The sequence below is a fragment of the Carassius gibelio genome, chromosome A5 (assembly GCF_023724105.1).
Source record: "Carassius gibelio isolate Cgi1373 ecotype wild population from Czech Republic chromosome A5, carGib1.2-hapl.c, whole genome shotgun sequence".
Taxonomy (NCBI): Eukaryota; Metazoa; Chordata; class Actinopteri; order Cypriniformes; family Cyprinidae; genus Carassius; species Carassius gibelio.
Window position 1 is genome coordinate 676,629 of NC_068375.1, and position 23,246 is coordinate 699,874.

General features: G+C 38.7%; 1 protein-coding gene across 3 annotated transcripts in view; it reads left to right on the plus strand.

Annotated features, from left to right (window-relative positions):
* The window catches only part of LOC127988382 (serine/threonine-protein kinase PAK 3), a 286,343-nt gene that overhangs the window by 41,612 nt on the left and 221,485 nt on the right, over positions 1–23,246 (plus strand). For all 3 annotated transcript variants that reach the window (XM_052591128.1, XM_052591145.1, XM_052591137.1), the window contains one exon: positions 4,843–4,880. In XM_052591128.1, coding sequence (XP_052447088.1) covers positions 4,843–4,880 — 38 coding nt within the window. The remainder of the gene's footprint in view (positions 1–4,842; positions 4,881–23,246) is intronic.

Below are 23,246 nucleotides of genomic sequence, written 5' to 3' on the forward strand. Positions count from 1 at the left end.
CATGAGAGTGGGATATACCATCTGCCCAGATTTAACCAAATACAACAAAGTTGATTGGACTGTGCTTCATAGTTCAAATGGACAGTGACCCAAAAACACAAAGCAAAAGCAGCCCAGGAGTTTTTGGCCAAGTCAATCTTCTGATCTAAACTGATTGAGGATGCATTTCACTTGCTGAAGAGAAAACTAAAGGCAGAAAGACCCACAAACAAACAACAACTTGAGTCAGCTACAATTAGTTACTGCAATTAATTAATTTGGGGGTTGTACAGTGATTATTAAATATAGTTTAATGTCATCTTATTTTTGTTCTAAATACACCTGTAAAGATGTTTTTTGTATATAAATTGTTTCACTTTACAATATGACATTTTAGTTGGTGTCTTCTGTAAATCTTTGTAAAAAATGTATGATCGTCATGATTTTTGATCCAAAATATTAATAATACTAATAGTAAATAAATAATTAACCAGGACACATTCTAAGTTAACAAATAAATAAATAAAGCTGTTTTCTCTGATGCTTGACAATGTTTTGGTTGAAAACATTGTTGGGTTGAATTACGGAGACTAGGGTTCGCACTTGAGAGAGCCAAAAACTCCTGATATTTCAGAAAAGGTCAATGAGAATTGACAAATGGAATTTGTATGCACTGCTCACCCATACACACAGATATAAAAATGAAGGGACATCCATTCACTCATTCAGGTAAATGGTTAGGAGCCAAGAGCATGTCCCAGACATTCAGTGGGTAGTTCAGTGGCAGGAGGGACACAATATCTTGTTGCGCCCAACAAGGAATTGAGGTTACAATTGTAATTATATTCCCTATTTGTCAGTCACATTGGTGTTTGTAGGATGAATTTTAGGAAGTGAACAAGTCTACCTGTGCTTTGCTGAATCAGATCAGCTGGACCACCCATGAGTGGAGTATACACTCTCCTCTTGAGATAGCTGATCCACTGCCGGATTGAGCTTGCCTGGAATAGGAGTGGACCGCAGTAACTTCAGTTGCTACTGACTCTAAAGGAAGAGATGGTTGGAGAGATGTTACATGCGAGATGAGATTAAACCACTGTTTATTTGATCCATCCAGACCAAAATGTGCTTGCTCTAAATCAACAGCCGAAACCTCAGCAGGGCCAGGATTAGTGTATAGAGGCATATACTCACTTGATATTCTATCCAGGAGCATGAGGCTGTGTGTCTGACTTGGATACGTTTCTTGAGACAACAATATGACTGAACACTTGTTCTATGACAACCCCTGCACATAGAAATGTCTGTCCGAGGCATGAAGGTATAGAAATTATTGCCACTCGATGCATGCCATGGTCCCATACCAGTTCGAAGCCAGTGCTGAAGTGAACTTTCTGCCTTGGTTCTGTATGCTCTGGACTGGATTTTCATTAAGGCTATCTAAATAATTTGGTGCACTGAGCATTTCTTCTACTCTGACAAGTGCCTCAGTCCCTACAGCTGAAAAACAGCCCCTCAGCATGAGGCTGCTACCAGCACACTTTACTTTTGGGATGCTACTCTGCAGGTAACGAACAGTGCCTGTTTCCTTAAAACATGATGCTTGGAATTGCGGTTCATCAGACCAAATAATCTTGTTTCACACAATCTTAGGGTTATTTAGGTCCTTCTTTTATTTATGTATGTTTTGTTTTTTGTTTTTTGTGTGCAAATTTCAAGTGTGTTTTTCCATGTATCGTCACTGAGCAGAGAATTGTGTTTGGCCACATCTCCATAAAGACTGGACTGGTGGAGTGTCGCAGTGATGTTTGTCATTCTGTAAGTTTCTCCTATCTCTACATGTGATCATAAACTCAGCTAAAGTGGCGATCAGGTTCTTGATCAGCAGTCTAACCAAGGCCCTTCCCCATTGATTGCTCAGTTTGGCTAGCTCCAGGAAGAGTCCTGTTTTATCTTCCACTAAGAGTAATGGAGACTAGATGCTTCTGTGAACCTTCAATGCAGCAGAATTTTTTTTTGTACTCTTCCCCAGATATGTGGCTTGATGTAATCCTGTTTTTGAGCTCTACAGGCAGCTATTTTGAACTCGAGGCTTGGTTTTTACTCTGAAATGCATTTTCAGCTGTTAAACCTTACATTGTGAAGTGTGTCCCTTTCCAAATTAAATCCAAATTTAATTTGACCAGGTTAACTTCACTCGAAATGTAGTAACATCTACAATCAATATGAATGCTCCTAAGCTAAATTAAGTCCTAGATATATAGATTTTTTTTTTTTTACAAATATGCAAAGACGTTGAAAACCTGTGTTTTGCTTTGCCATTTTGGTGTAAGGAGTGTAGATTCATGTGGGGAAAAAGTGATTTAGAGTATTTATTAACATAAGGCAGCAACATAAAATGTGAAAAAAGAAGGGATATTAATACTTTCACATGGCAATGTATGCATCAACCTGAGCAGTTACTGATGGGTTGGGAAGGCAAGGTGTTTGGGGGTTGTTTGACCCAGGAAGTGTGAAGCTGCTCTTTCTTGAAAATTTGGGCACTGCTTCCCCTTGGGACAGCAGCAAAATAAAAACAAAAGGGCACACAGAGGTTTCTTAGGTGGAGCATATGAAACAAAAACAGAAGTGCCACCAGGGGAAGGAGCAGTGTTTTGCAAGAACAGGTCTTACACTACACTTGGGGAACCTCTGTGTACACCTGTGCCACCCCACAGTTGAAAGTAGCAAATGTGGAGGAGCATGTGCAGCATGGCTGAGCAGTGAAAGGTGCCTTCCATGATTTTTTGATCTCTTCGTGAACTTTCAGGAAGAAGAGCACTGGGGCAGTGTGTGGCTGGGAGTCACACTTTAAACCAACATACCAGAATCTGAGGTGTCTTCTCTGAATTAAAAAAGAGAGTCAAGAATGCAATGTTGGCTTTGTCAAGTTCTCGCAGTGAAGACTTAAGATATTCATAAAAGGTTTCTCAGCATGCGTTAGTCCTTGACACACAAGGTTAAGTCAAGTCACCTTTATTTATATGGTAATTTTAACAATACAGTTTGTGTCAAATCACTTTACAGTATTAAATAGAAAAATAGTGTGTCAATAAAGCAAAATGACAAAGTAGAAAAGTACATTTTCAGCTAAAGGCAGTTCATCACTGAATTCTGTGATGTCATTGTCCAGCTCAGTTCAGTTTAAATAATATCTAAGCAATCAAGTCAGTGATATCGCTGCATATAAAGTGTCTCCTACTAAGCAAGCCAGAGGCAACAGTAGCAAAGAACCAATACTCCATCGGTGACAGAATGATTTAGTCAGGGAGACAGTTCTCCTCTTGCCAGACTAAACCAGAAGTTCAATTCCAGGCTGCAGCAAAGACACATTGTGCAGAGGACTCATCTGGTTCCTGTGGTCTTGTCCCCTGGTGGCTGTCTAGGAGACAAGGTCTTCACTGGGGATCTCTCTCTGGGGTTCATCTAGCAAGTACATTGTGTGTTATTGGAAGTGTTCCGGTTGTCCTATTAAATGCAGCCTAAACACCCTTTCATGGATTTGAATAGAGGGAATGTGTTAGTGTGTTATTTGTATACCAAATTAAAGAGATGGGTCTTTAATCTACATTTAAACTGACACGAGGTAGATATCATGGCAATCTGATGTTGACAAATATAGACTGCACTCAGAAACACAGAGATGGAAAAGTAGTTTTACAACTACACGAACCTTCTGTGTTTACCTTCTTCTTTTTTTTTTTTTTTTTGGAAACTTCTCTTTTTTTTTAAGAGCCCAGGGGAGCAATTAGCAATTATCTGTATGTTGTAGGGAGAGGAACCTCTAAAATGCACCGTTCTACCAGATACAAACATTTCCACAAGGTGAATAGGATGAGCTTGTAGCACTTGCTTGTCTCCAAGTCTGAATGAGTGGATGCATGCCCTCTCCTTTTATACCCATGTGTACGGGGGAGTGGTGCATGCAAATTCCACTTACCAAATCTCATTGGCCTTTTCTAAAGTATCATAGGTGTTTTGGGCTCCTAAGTGCGACCCCCTGTGTCAGCAATCCAAGACAATGTCAAATAGGGAACCCCTTTTAGTCTTTGACCCATATGTCAAATTGAGTATATAATGAAGTAGTTCAGATCATATTGATCAATTTAAAAAAATGTTGTATTTGGCACAGACAACAATAATAAAAACTGTAAATGAAATTATGTTGTGCAGTATTTTGCTAGATATTTGCTGAGAGGCAGTTAACAAATTTTTTTTTTAGTAACCTTCAAACTCCTTGAAGGTAACAAAACATGTGAGCAGAGAATCAGCAATTAATATTTTTTTAAAGAAGTCCTGAAAATTTTCAGCAGAATTGGCAGTTTTATAAAGGCTAATTTATACTTCTGCATCAAAACTACGCTGTACCTATGTTTATGTAGCGCCGCATTTCCTCATGCTCATTTCTGCTTGCGACATGTGAAAGCAAAGATGTCTTCTCCTGTTTTTTTTTTTAAATAAATTATCTGTCTGTTCATGGGTATTTTACAACTCAAGCTGCAAAATAAGTCATTTTTTTATTAGCAGCCATCACTGCTGCAGCTTCTTCTTCATCTTTTGCCTTAATACTGTTGGTTACACAATCAGCATGCCTGTGGACACTGCATTCTAGCGGTTTGCATGTGTAATTGCATGTTGGCAAGGACAACGATGCAGAAGTATAAATGAAAACCGTCGCGTAGCGTACAGCGTAGGTCCGATGCAGAAGTATAAATCATCCTTAAGAATGGCATGTCTGACCTTTCTACATTTGTACCTAATTAAAAATAATCATGCAAGTTATGTTTACAAAAATTCTGACTAATGGAATGTTTATGTTTCCAGATAAATCCGCTCATGGTTACATTGCAGCCAATACTCTGGTGAGTCAACCCCCCCCCCCCTTTTTGTTCCCTAACTATATTTGATTTTAAATTACTAATTCATCTTCATGAAATAAAGAATCCAAGAACCCAGTAATGCCATGTCTACCCCTTACAAACAAACTGAATTGCACTCAAATCTACCACAGCCTGTAGAATTTTGCGTTGTCTGAAACAGAAGCACCATTGTATAGCTTTGAGCCATTTCAGTCTTTGCACGTTTACATATTTTACTTTAAATAGAAAACAGATTAAGAAAAAATGTGAAAACAGTGCCTTTATTTGTTTTGTCATTTGTTATAATAATAATAATAATAATAATAATAATAATAATATATATATATATATATATATTATAATATATATATATAATTATACATTGTTGGTTTAAATGATATATAGGGAATTTGAATAATTAATCAGGAATATGATTAATATATATATATCTCATATGACAGTTACATTAAAATTATTGAAGATGAAAAATAGCTCATTACAAGGCACTGTAATTTATTCATTAACATGTCAATATTCCATTCTTCATATCAATTATAGTGATATCTCTTACTGTAAATTACCACAAATCAAACAGTGGTTTGTCCAGCAAATGGCTGTAAGATTAACTTATCAATTCTCAATAAAGTTATCACTTCTTATAATTCAAGGAAAAAATATTCTCTGGCCATGAAAACATTATCCTATCATTATAAAATGTCGTTACTAAAAGTAAAGAGCTTGTAGCTAAAGATCAGGGCCCGTATTCATAAAGAATCTTAATGCAAAAAGTAGCTCCTAGTGACAAAATTCTAAGAAAATTCTTAGAAATGTGGGTGTTTACTCTTAAAATTAAAGAAAAAATCCTAGTAAAGAAAAAAGTAATTCAGAAAGCATCTTAACCCTTAAAAGAGGTCTTAAGGTCAAACTTGTTAGGAGCACAGATGAGGACTTTTAAGAGACTTAAGAGTTTCTTTAGCAGAGGAGAAAATGGCAGAAAGACAAAGAGGCAGAAGAAATGTGTTACAGACAGTGGATGACAGCGAGTTAATAAGACGCTATAGATTAGATAGACACTATCACATTTTCTAACTGTTTTTAAATTCATTTTAATTAATCATTTTAAAAGTTTTAAAATTGCTCGTTTTATTTTTGTTATTATTTTTCTTCATGATTATTTAACTTTCTTTTATGTAAAGCACTTTGCATTACCATTGTGTACGAAATGTGCTATATAAATAAACTTGCCTTTTTCTTGCCTAGATTGTGCAGCAATCATGTTTGTGACTGATCTTATTAGAGACGAGCTAACTTCTCCGACACAGCGCAGAAATGCCATAGCGCCAGAAATTAAAGTAATCACTACATTACGATATTTGGCAACCGGTGATGACTTGGGTCACTTTCAGAACATCCTATTGTGTCGCAGTTAATTTCGTTTCACTGGACATTCCCACCTTGCAGGCTCAAAAAACTGCATTTATGAATATAGCCGGCTTATAGGTGACCACAAGCAGGGGGAATGAACCTTTAATAGTTTGTGCTGTATGCTCCCATGTCTGCTTCTTGTCCCTTGCTGTGACACCCGGCCCGAATTTTCCTTTAAGAATGGCCTTGTGTTCATCCACTAACTGGGCTAACAGTAAACACTGTTCCTCTGTCCAGTTTGGCTTTCTCGCCCTTCTTGGTTTTGATACCATGCTTGATACATTAAAACCAACATTCAAACCACCACTTAAATAGGACAACAGTCACTGTAATTGGAAAGAGTGCAACGATTTTTATCATTCTAAGCCAATCAAATACCTTATAGGAAATTAAAAGCATGGAAAATAAAAAAAGGATTTATATACAGACATATAATGTGTGTGTGTGAGAGAGAGAGAGAACGGTCAAATAGGAAAAATTACGCATGTAAATTCAAAGTGAGAATTAGAATAGACCCTATACTTAAAATCACTCTTTTTTTCCTTCTTGGACAACCAACCAATCACAGTCTTCAAAAGATTGTGTCATACATAGCAACGGGGTTAACCCCGCCTTACTCAGAGTTGCTCTCAGATCGGTCCTGAATTGCTCTTAAGCTAAGACTCCTACATAAAAGTTTTTAAGCTAAATTAAGAGTTTTCTGAGAGGATTCTTAGAATCTTTATGAATACGGGCCCAGACATTTCATTGACTTGTAATGTGAGCGCTAGATGCAATCGTGAATATATATTGGTTTTTAATCATTGAACTAATAATACATCAAACTACAAATCACACAGAGTAAATACGCGTACGACAATACAGACAGTAAACTTTGTACAAGACATAACGGAATCCAAATGAGGGAGAGAGAGAATGAGTGAGAGAGAATGAGTGAGAGAGGATGAGAGAGAGTTAGGCGTGATCACAGAATAAGCTCAGCTATGCAAACTCACAGACAGTAACCCTTGAAAGACAACAACGAATAAATACCTTGAAAAGGTAATAGACAAACTTTAAGCAGCATTTAAATCTCCATAGAGAATGATACTTGCATGGGACCCGCGTGCGTGTGAGCTTGGTCTTTTGAGACTCGCCAGACCAGCATGCGCTGGAGCAGCGTGAGCGTGGTCTTTGTAGCTAGGCGTGTTCATTCGTGTCTTCCGGGGCTGTTGCGGGAATCGCGCGATATACGAAAGGTCCAACAAAGCAATGTTTCAGAATTCGTCTTCCTCATGTGGAGAGGCGAATAGGTGAATAAACTTAGTAAGGAAAAGAAAACAATGGAGATGAAAGCTCCCGAAGGAGCCATGAGAACGGCTGTTCTCTCAGCCGTCGTGCTGAGATCAGACCGATAGGAGAGCAGACCAAGGCCGCGAAGAAAGACGAGCGGGGTCAGAGAGCCAGAGAAGAAGAGAAGAGAAGAGCAGAAGAGGGGGAGGAACTTCCTGGGTCAGCTCTTATAGCTCGACTGGTTCACGCCTCTGTTCGCGTGAACAACCAATGAACGTCCGCGATCTGAAGCGGGAAAAAGTTCCTTTGTCTCTGGGGAAACACCCACTCTAATAAGTTCTGGTTTATAAGATTTCAGCAGTGATATTCCAGCAAGTTCGTAATTCCAGATTAATACATTTTACACTCCTTGCATATAGGTGGATAGTTGGGTCACAACATGACAATTCCAAAGACACCAAAAAGTACATATATAACTGATAGAAACACGACGTTACATTCATATGCAGAATTACACACATTTAAAGTTAAATTTTTGATTATGGAAAACATCTAATGCACCAAAAAGCAATACTTAATACATTTAGAATACATTGAGAAAAGGGAATAGTTTGGAATACATTGAGAGAAGGTTGGGCTGGCTTTTCCTGTCCTGTTTCCCAGTGGGATCATAAAGTTGTATGAGCTGCTAAGGGGGTAGAGTTACAACTCATGATTCTATTCTATAACATTCAAATTAAGAGAAACATTTCCAATTTACAAGTCAGCTAATTATAATCCTCGCATAACAAGGATTAACCATTTTATGCAATGCACAAACATATTCAAAATACATATTATGAAGGATTTACATAAAGAGCTTAAAGAAAAGTTTGTGTGTGTGTGTTTGAATGTGGGAGTTTAGTTTCTCCTTTGAGGCTGCTCACGTGACTCTGGAATGTCTTGTCATAAATAATTTAAATCCAGCCAGGCTGGCGCCAGGCCAGGCATTTAGTTTAAAAAGGTTTAATTTTATATGCCTGAATTCAAAATCTACAAGCTTTGGATTTGCACTGGTCACCCTGGCATTTGTGTCCTTCGCTCGGGCCATCCACTGTAGAGGGGCGTGGTCAGTGATCAGGGTGAACTGGTGGCCGAGGAGGTAACAGTGGAGCTCCATGACCGCCCTTGTGATGGCCAATGCCTCCTTCTCGGCGGTCAGCGTACCGTCGCTCCGCTGAGGTCGGATTTCAGCTGATATAAATTACCGGGTGTTCCTTGCCGTCAAGGACCTGGGAAAGGATGGCTCCCAACCCGAATCGGATGCATCCGTTTGCAACAGGAAGGGTAGTTAAAGTCGGGGGCTCTGAGCACGGGCTCCGACATGAGGGCTGCTTTTACCCGGTGGAACACACTCTCGCCAACTCCAAAAAGGCCTGTACCTGTGTCTTGGTGGCAGGCCTGGGGTACCTCTCGGATACCAAAAAGGACATAGGGCAGCATCTTATCCCAGTCCTGTTTGTCCTCGGCAGCCACACGACGCAGCATCTGCTTGAGCGTTAGGTTGAACCACTCAACCAGGCCATCTGTTTGCGGGTGATACACGGTGGTGCAGAGCTGTTAGATCTGGAGGAGCTTAATGAGGTCAGCCATTGCCCAGGACATATAGGGGGTGCCTTGGTCAGTCAGTATCTGGGATGGTAAGCCAACCTAACTACTCAGCAGGAACAGCTCCTGGGCGATGGCTTTTGCAGTAGCCTTACGGAGGGGAATGGCCTCAAGGTAGCAGGTGGTGTAGTCCAGGATGACCAGGATGTGTTTCGAGTCCCTTTTGACTTTGGCCTCCAGGCCCGGCCAGTGGAAATGGTCGCGTATGCGTTGGATGGTGTTCTGGGCCCCCAGGTGGCCTGCCATGGGATGGGCCAGCTTCTGTGCCAACATCACCACTTCTGTCTTGGTCCGCGGGACTACCAGCAGGTTTTTTTATTCCCCACTTCGCTGCGTGACACAGTAAAGCAGGCCGTTTCTCACAACGAAGTGAGGCATTGGCGAAGCCTGCCCAGGGGAGTGGGGAGCTTCGGTGGGCACGGGCTCGTTCTGTGGGCTGGGAAGCGTGGGCCTGCTCTCTGATCACTGGGTGCCCTCCTGCATGCGTCGTTGCTGGACCACCCTTCGGGGAAAGGGTGGCGCTTGCTCCCCAACCTCCCGGTGTTGGGTGGCCTCCGCCAGCTCGATTGCCTCCACCAGCTCATTGGCGTTGGTGGGGATCCGCATGCCATCTGCCTGCCATGGAGGGTGGGGTAGGGCCCGTAAAGAGCGGGCAACTACTACGCGCTCCACTACCTGGTGTACGGTGGGACCCCCGGGCAGTAGCCAGTGTTGGGCAAGTAATGTGAGTAATGTGTTTTAAAGTAATGTGTTACTTAGAAATATTTATCTTCACCCAGCCTGTTTTGTTTCTCTGTTTTATTTATCAACCAGTAATGCTGAAAAATATTTAAGTTATAGACACTGAAGTGCCTTGAAATTTTTTTTACCACACTGTATATTATTTATTTATTTTTTTTACATTTTTTTATATATATATAAATACCAATTTGCCAACTGTATTGAAGGGTTCTACAAACTATTTTAGTCATTAAACATACCACTGCATTTTTCTGATATCTAACAGAAACTTAGATATCATATATTATTTGAGCACTAGAAAGATACAATAAGAATAATTTGAGGAAGAAAAATAAATAAGAAAAGTAAAAAAGATTTGGTCCCACTTTATATCAGGTGGCCTTAACTACTATGTACTTACATTAAAAAATAAGTACAATGTACTTATTGTGTTCATATTGTATTTTAAAACACTTTTGCTGCTATTGAGGTGGGATAGGGGTAAGGTTAGGGAGAGGGTTGGAGGTATGGGTAAGTTTAAGGGTGGGTTAAGGTATAAAGTATGGGTCAACAGTGTAATTATAAATGTAATTACAGAAATTAGATACAGATGTAATTTCATGTCGTTTTTTTTTTTTTTTAATACAAGTACAATGTAAAAACATGTATGTACACAATAAGTACATTGTACTAAATTATTAATTAAAATGTAAGTACATAGTAGTTAAGGCCACTTAATATGAAGTGGGTCCAGAGATTTAACTTTGTATGCCAATTTCAGAATATCCTGAGGTTGCTAGAAATGCTGCTTTTACAATGAATTCTAATCATATAGTCAATAATCACATGCTGATGTGCTGATGGGCAGTTATAGTCAAGTCAAGTCACCTTTATTTATATAGTGCTTTAAACAAAATACATTGCGTCAAAGCAACTGAACAACATCCATTAGAAAAACAGTGTGCCAATAATGCAAAATGACAGTTTAAGGGTAGTTCATCATTGAATTCAGTGATGTCATCTCTGTTCAGTTTAAATAGTGTATGTGCATTCATTTGCAACATCAAGTCAACAATATCCCAGCGGCAAGGAACCAAAACTCCATCGGTGACAGAATGGAGAAAAAACAACAAAGAAAGCAGGCTCAGTTGGCGGGCCAGATCTCCTCTTGTATTTGGGCGGGTTTACTTGTGAAGACCTGGCAACCCTGATAGAGACACAACAAGAACAATCAACCAGACCGCAACATCAACTGACGGCAGTGACAGCGTTGACAAGCAGTTGTGTAAGGGAGTAATGGTAGTTAACTCTAGTTTAAATGAATATAAAGAGAGTTTTATCGGTCATAACTTATTTCGAGAAACAACACAGACTGGATGAAGGTGATTATCAAATGCAGTTACGTTATACCGGTAGTTTAAATGTCTGTGCATTTAAAGGCTGAACGCATATGCTGGCTAGCCGCTTAGGACAAATGCGCCAGTAGCACTTCAAACGACAAAAGCACATTATGTCAAATTGCACGGTTTTGGCGAGTGATTTTGTAAATCACCAAATTCTTTAGTAAAGTCTGTATGGTGCCCTGGTATGTATGGTGCCAGTACAAACATCATAGGGGATTTATCATTAACATTTGTTTCTCAGGATAATGTTATATGAAGCACCATTATTTCAAACGAGTTATACTTGAAGCCTGCCTTCTGAGAAATCCTAAAAACCTTGTTATAAATTGAAGCAACATCTCCCCCTTTGCCTTAAGGATGCGTCTTATGTTTATTACAGTAATCTTAGGGGGTGGACTCATTTGAAATAATGTAATCATCAGGTTTTAGCCAGATTTCTGTCAGAACACCAGAACACATCCAGATTATGATCAGTGATCATATTATTTACAAAAAGTGCTTTCGTAGAAAGAGATCTGATATTCAATAAGCCAAGCTTTATCATTTGTTTATCCGTATTGCATCTGTTTTTACTTGTTAAACCTCAATTAAATTGTTACTCTTAAATTGGTTGGGACATTTTTTGTATTTTCTATTTCGGGGAACAGACACAGTCTCTATAGTGTGATATCTAGGTGAAAGAGATGGTAATCAAAGATATGCGCCATAATCAGTCAATAATCACACTCTTTTCATATAGATGGCGTTCACATTGATAGCTCTGATTATACAGTAATAGCGTTCTGATTTGTGCTCAAACAGATGGTAATCATGCAGATACAGGCACATTCAACATAAAACACACTCACACATATATAATTTTTTTATAAAGACAGAAAAAGGCTATCGCTAAATACACCCTCCATCAGATTACAGGTGCGTCACGAGAGAGCACCAGAATTCAAATCAACAATCTTTCACCTATCTTTCACTTTTTTTGGTGGATCACCTCATTTTGTAGTGACACTTTTTTTTTTTTTTTTACTACCAAGACGCAGTTTCTGACTGCGAGTTATTCCATGACAGACACAAACAATACTGTCCCTGAAGAACTGAAATGTAAACAAAGGAATTATCATCCATATTACAGCGTTTTTGCCTCATTGGACTAATTTTTACAGTGCTATTTTACATTTAATTATTCAGTTTCTGTACCTGGACACTAACACACTTTTCAATTCAATTCATTCAATTCAAGTTTATTTGTATAGCGCTTTTTACAATACAAATCGTTACAAAGCAACTTTACAGAAGATTATGTTTCTACAATATTTAGTAGTATCTTATGGTGGTGACTGTCAGTTTGTGCACGTTTGACAGGATTTTAGAAAAAATAAATAAATAAATAAATAATACAAGACGTAGTCAGCTAGACGATGAACTATCAATATTATTAATTAATAGTTATTATATGATGCAGTCACACATCTAGCAATAATTGTAAGTTCTGTTTGTTGATTCAGGGTTAGCATCATCTGGGGTCCTCTGAGGGTCAGCATCATCTCTTGTCAGGTGTTCTGGATCCAGACTGGAGCTTGTGTAAATCCTAGTTACCACGGGATGTAAATCCCGTGGCAAAACATAGAAACAAAATAGAGACATCATTAGCATAGCTGCTGATCCAACAAAGTAAAATTAGTTCACTCTAAAAAGCACTGGGTTAAAAACAACCCAAATTGGGTTGTTTTTAACACAACTGCTGGGTAAATATAGGACAGAACCCATATGGGGTTAAACTAACCCAAGAAGTTGGGTTATTAATTTTAACCCAGCAAATGGGTTGTTTTTTTCTACCCAAAAATTGGTTATTTTTACAAAAATAATGGGTTAATTTGATTTCATAAATGGGTTATATTTTCAAAGGAATTTTTATTCCTTTTAACATTAAATATACCACATAATAAACAAACAGGACAAAATTGTATTATCTTAATTTTACTTTCAGCATATTACACTTTGTAATTACACTTTACCTCAACCAAAAATTCAAGAGATCATACAAAACTAAAAAAAATAAAATTCCATTTATAAACAGTATTTAAAACAATTTCTTTCATTTTTATGGTTTGCCGCTGTAACTTTACTAAACTGTAAATGTTTAGAAAAAAACATTTGAATTCATAAACTCCAAAGAACCACAAGGTTTAGTAATACATTTAAAAAATAATTCATATTATTTTTAATCCAAATGCTCATGAAATTCATTAAGTCCAAAAAACCTCAAGTTATTTTTTTTAAATATACAAATAAATACTTATTTTTAAATAATCCATAAGCACATGAAATTAAAACTAAAATTATTTACCTCAAGAACTGTTTCTTACAAAGCACATTTGTTTTAAGTCTACATTATGGACCTGTTGTTTTAAGTCTACAAAATGAACACAAAAATAAATCTATGAAATACAACGTATTGGCAGTAAAATATTTCTACATAAAAATGTAATTGATAATAATCAGTACGCATAAAGTAATACTCTTCCTCAAGCAATAAAACAGTTGTTTATACAAAAAAAAAAAAAAAACAGAACAAAAATCTCATGTGCAAATAAAACTTAAACTAAAATGCTACCTCGTGTTCTTGAACCACTGTTTGTTCAAAGAACCTCTTATAATCTACTTGCAAGAATGTAGTGCCCAGTGCAAAAATTTCACTGTTGGGGATTCACTTCCCTCCAACTCAAAAATATTATGAATAAACTCCCTAATATAGAAACAATGTTTCGGTTAGTTTACATCAAAAACATAAAACGATTTGAAACATACATTTACTGTCCCAATGAAGTGAAGTGAAAGTGATGTGACATTCAGCCAAGTATGGTGACCCATACTCAGAATTCACGCTCTGCATTTAACCCATCCCAAGTGCACACACACACAGCAGTGAACACACACACAAACACAGTGAACACACACCCGGAGCAGTGGGCAGCCATTTATGCTGCGGCGCCCAGGGAGCAGTTGGGGGTTCGATGCCTTGCTCAAGGGCACCCAAGTTGTGGTATTGAAGGTGGAGAGAGAACTGTACATGCACTCCCCTCACCTACAATTCCTGTCGGCCCGAGACTCGAACACACAACCCTTAAATTGCGAGTCCAACTCTCTAACCATTAGTCCACGACTTCCCCTTAAACAATAGTGCTTTGTTCCAAAGCTTCTCCTGCGAGGATGACAAATGCCCGCGACGCAATGTGTCCATTTTCAAGTTACAGGACATAAGGGTAAGGTCTTGATGCTTCAGCCTGCTGGAGGTACTCCATATTTGTTCCAACCTAAAGGACAGATAATGCAAATGAATAAAGGTGAAACAGAATGGGAGTGTCAGGGGTGTGGGTATGGGTGGTGGGTTGGGGATTCATTCGAAACTGTTTATTCAATCAATAGCAAATATTAATTTATTGTAACAATATTTCACAACATTACTATTTTTGCTGTATTTGGATCAAATAAATGCCTTTGTAAGCAGAAGAGACTTAATTTAAAAACATTTTAAAAATCATACCAATCCCAAACTTTTGAATGGTAGTGTATTCAACCTGGTGAAGTCATTAAATGATTGAAGTAAATTACAGGCTGACTTACAGGCTGAATGTCAATGAAAGCTTTTTTGCTTTCATCATTGCTGGGTCGGACTGTTTTTCTGCCAATTTTGTAGGGTGGAGGTAGAAGCAAAACAGGTAACAGCTTTAGTGCAAGATTTCCCTTTGCATCTGTAGGAAAATAATATTACATTCATCAACACTAGTAAAAACAGTAGCGAGTTGTCATTGAGAATATAAGGCCAGATTTACTAAACAGGTCAAATTAGCATGAGTCCAAAATCCCATAAAAGTGTAGACTGAAGTGTAAAGTTGAGCTGTTGATCCACAGACACATAATGACCAACATATCCTGCATTTTCTAGCAGCATTATTGCCAAGCACAAAAATGGGTTAAAATATATAAACTACCACAAATATGCAGTAATGTTAGTTGCAAAAAAAAATGTGCCCAATTTTTCATCACTGCATTTCTTTAGTAATCCTGACAGTACTATGGTGCAAGCTATTAGTAAATCTGGCCCATAATATCAAAATATTGTAGAAATTTATTATTATTATTGATTAAATTTAATCCAAGCTAATGAATAAAAATTATTTGATCAGATGCAACTACACTCACAATTTAAGAGATACATTATTCGAATGCTTGGCGAAAGAGATGTGTTTTTAATCTAGATTTAAATAGAGAGAGTGTGTCTGAACCCCGAACTTTATCAGGAAGGCTATTCCAAAGTTTGGGAGCCAAATGTGAGAAAGCTCTACCTACTTTAGTGGACTTTGCTATCCTAGGAACTACCAAAAGTCCAGCGTTCTGTGACCTTAGGGTGCGTGATGGGTTGTAGCGTGGTAGAAGGCTAGTAAGGTACGCAGCAGCTAAACCATTTAGGGCCTTATAGGTAAGTAATGATAATTTGTAACTGATATGGAACTTAATAGGTAGCCAGTGCAGAGACTGTAAAATTGGGGTCATATGATCATATTTTCTTGACCTCGTAAGGACTCTAGCTGCTGCATTTTGGACTACCTGTAGCTTGTTTATTGATGAAGCAGGACAACCACCTAGAAGTGCATTACAATAGTCCAGTCTAGAGGTCAAAAATGCATGAACTAGCTTTTCTGCATCAGAAACAGATAACATATTTCGTAGATTGGCAATGTTTCTAAGATGGAAGAATGCAGTTTTTGTAACATTGGAAATATGATTTTCAAAAGACAAATTGCTGTCTAATATAACACCCAGATTTCTGACTGTAGAGGAAGTAACAGTACATCGGTCTAGTTGCAGATTGTAATCTACAAGATTCTGTGTGGTGTTTTTTGGTCCAATAATTAATATATCTGTCTTATCCGAATTTAATTGGATTAAATTATTTGTCATTCAATCTTTTACATTTTTAACACACTCTGTTAGCTTAGACAATTGAGAAGTTTCATCTGGTCTCGTTGAGATATATAGCTGAGTATCATCAGCATTACAGTGGAAGCTAATTCTGTATTTTCTAATAATATTACCAAGGGGCAACATGTATATAGAAAATAGAAGGGGACCTAGGACGGATCCTTGTGGCACTCCATATTTTACTGATGATAAATGAGATGACACCCCATTTAAGTAAACAAAATGGTAGCGATCAGACATGTAGAATCTAAACCATTTTAGAGCCTGCCTTTGAATACCTGTATAGTTTTGTAATCGATCTATGAGTATGTCATGATCTATGGTGTCGAACGCAGCACTAAGATCAAGTAAGACTAGAAATGAGATGCAGCCTTGATCTGACGCAAGGAGCAGGTCATTTGTAATTTTAACAAGTGCAGTTTCTGTGCTATGGTGGGGCCTGAAACCTGACTGAAATTCTTCATATAGATCATTTTTATGCAGGAAGGTGCTCAATTGAGCAGACGCAATTTTTTCTAAAATTTTAGACATAAATGGAAGATTTGAAATAGGCCTATAATTTGCCAGTACACTAGGATCTAGTTTTGGTTTCTTAATAAGAGGCTTGATAACCGCCAGCTTGAATGGTTTTGGGACATGACCTAAAGATAACGACGAGTTAATGATATTGAGAAGCGGTTCTTCGGCTACAGGTAACAACTCTTTCAGTAATTTAGTGGGTACAGGATCTAATAAGCATGTTGTTGGTTTAGATACAGTGATAAGTTTATTTAGCTCTTCCTGTCCTATAGTTGTAAAGCACTACAGTTTATCTTTGGGTGCAATGGATGAAACTGAAGTGTTAGACGCTGTAGAATCTACATTCACTATTGTATTTCTAATGTTATCTATTTTATCAGTGAAGAAATTCATAAAGTCATTACTATTTAACGTTGGTAGAATATTTGAATGAGGTGGCGTCTGGTAATTTGTTAATTTAGCCACTGTGCTAAATAAAAACCTTGGATTTGTTGTTTTCAATGAGTTTGTGTATATGCTCTGCCCTAGCAGTTTTTAGAGCCTGTCTATAGCTGGACATACTGTTTTTCCATGCAATTCTAAAAACTTCCAAGTTAGTTTTTCTCCATTTGCGTTCAAAACTACGAGTTACTTTCTTGAGAGAGTGAGTATTACTGTTATACCATGGCACAGTACGTTTTTCTCTAACCTTTTCAATTTGATGGGGGCAACAGCTTCTAATGTATTAGAGAAAATAGTGCCCATGTTGTCAGTCATTTCATCTAATTCATGTGTATTTTTGGGTACAAATAGCATTTGAGATAGATCAGGCGGGTTAGTTGTGAATCTTTCTTTGGTGGCTGAAACAATAGTTCTGCCCAGATGGTAACGCTGGGACATATGGTTAATATCAGTTACAGTATACGCAGCATGCACGATACAAGGAAATAGTCTGTAATATCATCACTTTGAGGTACAATATCTATAGCAGTAAGATCGATTCCATGAGATATAATTAAATCTAGTGTATGATTAAAACGATGAGTGGGCCCGGTGACATTTTGCTTGACTCCAAAGGAGTTTATTAGGTCAGTAAACGCAAGTCCTAATGTATCATTTGTATTATCAACGTGAATATTAAAATCTCCCATGATTAGCGCCTTATCAACTGTAACTAGAAGGTCTGAGAGGAAATCTGCAAATTCTTTTAGGAATTCTGTATACGGCCCTAGTGGTCTATAAACAGTAGCCAGAGCAAGAGATACATTAGATTTCTTTTGCATGTCTGACAGTGTAACATTTAGCAGAAGTATTTCAAAAGAGTTAAACCTGTATGCTGTTTTCTGGGCAACATTGAGAATATCACTATACTATATTGTTGCAACACCTCCGCCTCGACCATTCTGACGTGTCCAAAATCATTCAAAAATCATTCAGTCCAAAATAATCATTTGGTGTTAGCCAGGTTTCAGTCAAGCAGAGTACATCAAAACTATTATCTGTAATAATTTCATTTACAATAACTGCTTTGGGTGTGAGTGATCTAATATTTATGAGCCCAAACTTAAAAAATTGTTTTTGTTCATTTACTTTACATTTTTCTGGTTTAATTACGATAAGATTTTTTTCAAGATGCAACATTATATTTATATTCTGACCTCACTATTCGGGGAACAGACACAGTCTTAATAGTTTTTACAGCACAAGTACTTTTATCATTTAAGCGGGTGGAACAAAACTAATCACAATAGTTATCTGAGAATTGTCTTACTAGTCACATAGAGCGAAGTGTCCTGGAGATGTTGTCAGAAAGCAGCTCCGCTCCGATTCTGCTGGGGTGTAATCCAACAGCGCGAAACAGCCTAGGACGCTACCAGAAAAGATTCCAGTTCCTAACAAATAGCAGTTTCTGTTCTTTACACCATGACAACAACCATTCATTTAAAGCAAAAAGTCTACTGAACCTTTCGTGTCCTCGTCGATACGTGGGCAGTGGTCCTGACACGATGATCATTGCCGCGGGCGTCGTGCTGCGAACCGTCTCGATCAGGCTGCTAAAGTCCCTCTTCAGCATCTCTGTCTGCCGCAGCGTGGTGTCGTTTACTCCGCCGTGAAGCACGACCGCTCTGGGGCTCTCGTCGGCCTTCAGGATCGTGGGTATCTGCGCAGAAACATTGAGAACACGAGCAACAGGCAAACAATGAGTGTGCACTTTACCTTCGGCTAACGTAGCACGGACGTGTAGGACGATGGAGTCTCTGATGATTACAGCGTCGCGTCCTGTCTCACGGAGGGGAGCAAAGCAGTTCCGGATGGAGATCTCGAAGGCAGGAGGCTGTGGAATGCAGCCAGGGTCAGTGGTGTCCTGGCGTCGGAGTGAAGGACATCTGGGAAGATCGTGTCCTGGGTGCACCGGGCCTGTGCAGAGAAACACACAGAGTAGACGTGGTGGGACTGTTAGCAGCACACTGTATACTTACCCCAGACTTGTGAGCGTCAGCACGCATCTAATGCAACAACAGTAGATGAAGGAAAATAAAATCGAGGGTGGAGGCTTAGGTGGAGGACGTGGTGCTGGTGAAGGTCTGGAACTTGGAGAATTTTATTTTATTACCCTGAAGCCGATTCATGGAGGCGGGACCAGGGTACATGGAGGAACCAGCGGAGCAGAGAGATCGATGGACTGGTCGCGAGATCGGCTGGCTCGCGTGCCTGTGGTGGAGCTGGGTATTCATGAGGTGGTGGAAGCTAAGTGACGACCGACCATGGTTTATCCGGATGTACGAGGGAGCCCAGGAGGAGTCCTTGTGCAGACGGGCCTCGGTGGAGCCAAATGAATGCAGAGGTGGCGCGGAGCCAGTGAACTTACAGGCCTTGGTGGAGACATTGGCCTGGAGAGCCGAAATGCAGCCGGGGACTGGTGCAATCCCGAGCTGGTGGATAAGAAGCCTGAGGCGAGGCTGATGATAGCAAGGAGCTAGCAGCAGACGGAGAGCTGTGGAGCTGGACGACACCAGTAGGACCGATGAATCCAGGGGACTGGTTGAAACCAGTGGAGGAGATGGGACCAGGAAAACTAATGAAGACATTGGAGGAGGAAGATCTCCGAATGGGACCGGAGCCTCTAACAATCCGGATTGGACTGGCAAATAAGTCAAAGGTTTGAAGGTCGGTCCTTGGGTGGGAATTTAATCCATGGACCACAGATCTCTAAGGTTCATGTACGCTTCTGGCTTAAGTTGGACTGATCAGTGTGCTTGGTCTCCTCAGCTTCAGTGGGTTCTGACTCTGGTTCCTGAATGAGCCCTGTTGGTGTGTCGGGCTAGCTGACTGTGAGGGAGATGCCACCGTTCTGGAGCAACCATCCGATATACTCCATCCGTCTCCATGGTCTGAGGAGGAGACATAATGCAGATGAGTCCATCCTTTCGGTTTATTTTTTTTCTTGTGCTCTGTTATTCTGTAACACTCTGTCAAGGAATGAGAACAGCAAATTAAGATATATTATTCAAAATAGACTTTACTGAGACCAGAGACTTGATACAGCACATATCACAAACTAATAACCGACAAAGGATAGAACAGATTCAGGACTATGAGTACACACCTGGTAAATGAGAGAACTAAGGAGGAACAGCTAGACAAGGATTAACTAATCAGAAACCATGGACATTCTTATTATTCAATTTCTTACTTGAATACTGCTTTTAAGGATATCTATTGTACCTGGAAAATTTAAAGCAGTTTATTACATTTTCCTTTATTTATTTTTTCATATTTTCTTTCCTAATGTCATCAATGCCTTGTGCTACAAAATAAACATGACTACATAAACAAGGAAAACAGTTCAATATAAGTATCACAAAGGCATATAAAATGTATACTTTAGTATAAAAGATAAACGTAGAGTTCCATGTTCAACTCTCAGCTCATTCAACAGTATTTGTAGCAATTATGTTTTACCAAATTGTAATAGTAACAACAACAATAATCTTTACAAAACAAATCTCTTGGTTAGAGAGGCATGACATTGTAAGTTAATAGGATCACATTTTGGAGACTGTAGGGTCAGCCATCAAACACTGATCTGGACTAGATCCAAAAAGCAACAGTTTGAACACAAAGGCTATACGTACACACTGCAGGCTGAAACGACCCAATTTTTTTTGCCCTCATGCGACCTGTATCTGATCTTTTCATGACAGTCTGAACGACACAGATCCGATCTTTTCAAATGTGACCCAGGCCACTTGGGTATGTGGTCCTGAATCCGATACGTATCCGATCTTTTGAAATGCGACCTCCGTCTGAATGGCCAGGCTACCTGTATCCGACCCGTACGTCATTGATGCGCTACAAACGTCTTAATTCTGCGTTGAAGTAGGCGGGAACGAGAAGAGCCACTCACATCAGTATCCCACCACTCCTGGCTGCAACTCTGCTCCCACATGTTTCTCTGTACCGACGTTGCTAACACTGCTCCACAAAACGCCATGGCCAAAAACCTTGCTGTCCTCCTTCTTTTTAATTTTCTTCTTAAAACGAGAAGATTGTAATTGTGCTGGCTCTGTTGGGACAATAACCTTAACATTGCAAAAAGAGCTCCGCTGTTGACTACACTGTAGTCGACATCCATGGTTAACATTAGCTACTTCCGCAAACAACGAGTGACGTCGTTCGTCGTTGAAGACTCTTCTGCGCATGTGGGTCACTTCTGGGTCATTTCACGTTCACACAGGAGATCACAAAAGGTTGCATTTAATTGGAAATGTGAACGACCTTGCAAAAAAATTGAGCATTAAGCCCTGCAGTGTGAACGTAGCCAAAGAGTTCTTAGAAACCATTGCTGCTTTAGTGGACCAAAAAGGTATCTGAGTCCTCTTTCAGGAACAGGGACAGTGTAAAAGTAAATAAAACTGGTTCCTTTTTCACTTGGTCCACCTCTTGGACCACATAAAGGGTTCTGGGTTTGATTATTTTAAAGAGGAATCAAATGTGAAAACACCCAAACAACACTGATTAATTAATAATAGTCTTATTGCTAAAATATCAAGGTTTTTTTTTGGCTGAAACTACACTAAAATGTTGGACTTTTAGTTGACTAAAATTAAATAGGATAAGGTTGACTTAATGACATTTTAGCCTGTGACTAAGAATAAAATGAAAATAGCTGACTAAATTAACACTGCCAGCAACTCTATTATCAATATCATAATTATGTTCATAAATAATGTAAAAAAAAAAAAAAAAAAAAAAACATAAAAGGGTGCATAATGTTGTCCGCGAGAGAGCACTGGAAAAGAACCACCAACCCCCACCTATGAAGCATCGACCTCCACCACAAACTGACGTGGAGGATCAGGGGCTATCAAATTGGAGCCAAGAGGGTATCATGTGACCATTCGACAGGCTTCTACAGTAAGAGAAGCAATAGACTCTGTACTTACCCCAGCACTCTGTGATCTACAAACAACCAACGATTCTGTAAAAGAGACACAGGAACAGGTCAATTCCATTCCAACAGCTGCACATGAGGATAGGATGACAGTCACAAACTTAAGAAATCAGATGGAACAACTCACCGAAAAAAACATTGATGGACATTGAAGATAGATAGGAGAAATAACGTATGACTGGTGGGGTTGTCAGAAGGGGTGGAGGGCTCCAATGTAGGGGTGCTTATCTTAGTCGAAAGGAGGTTACATTTAACTATAGAACATACTGGGAATGATGATCAGGGTAGTTTTGTTTATATACTCTGTAAAAAATATAATCACAGGTTAGCATTGGTCTTAATTTACTGCCTGAGTGAGACATTTTTCACAAATATTTCCAATATATTACTTGAGCATTGTCCTTTAGTGATGGGTGGTGATTTTAATGCTGTCTTAAATCCTGCAGTGGAAAAATTTCACCCTGATACTACAGATAATCCATCATCTAAGATATTGAATACATTAACCATGTAAATTTATTTCTAACAGACCTAAGACTTTCTCTAGGATAGATTACATATTTATCAGCCCATCTCTAATTTCATCTAACTCTTCCATCTATATATTACCAATTTTATTGTCTGATCACTCTGCAGTGTTATGTAATGTTCACCTTTCATTAAGACCATGGCCCCTGAATGGCATCTTAACACATCATTAAGTAATATGATATTCATTTATTTGCTAAAATACAATAAATTAATATATATATATATATATATATATATATATATATATATATATATATATATATATATATATATATATATATATATATATATTTTTTTTTTTATCTAGACCCTAAAATATTGTGGAAAAGGAGGAGGAGGCAAAAATATAATTTTGAATTGAAATCCTATGTTAAATAACAACATTTCTAACAAGCTTTACACAAATATGTACAAAACCAAAACCTCATTGGAGTATTA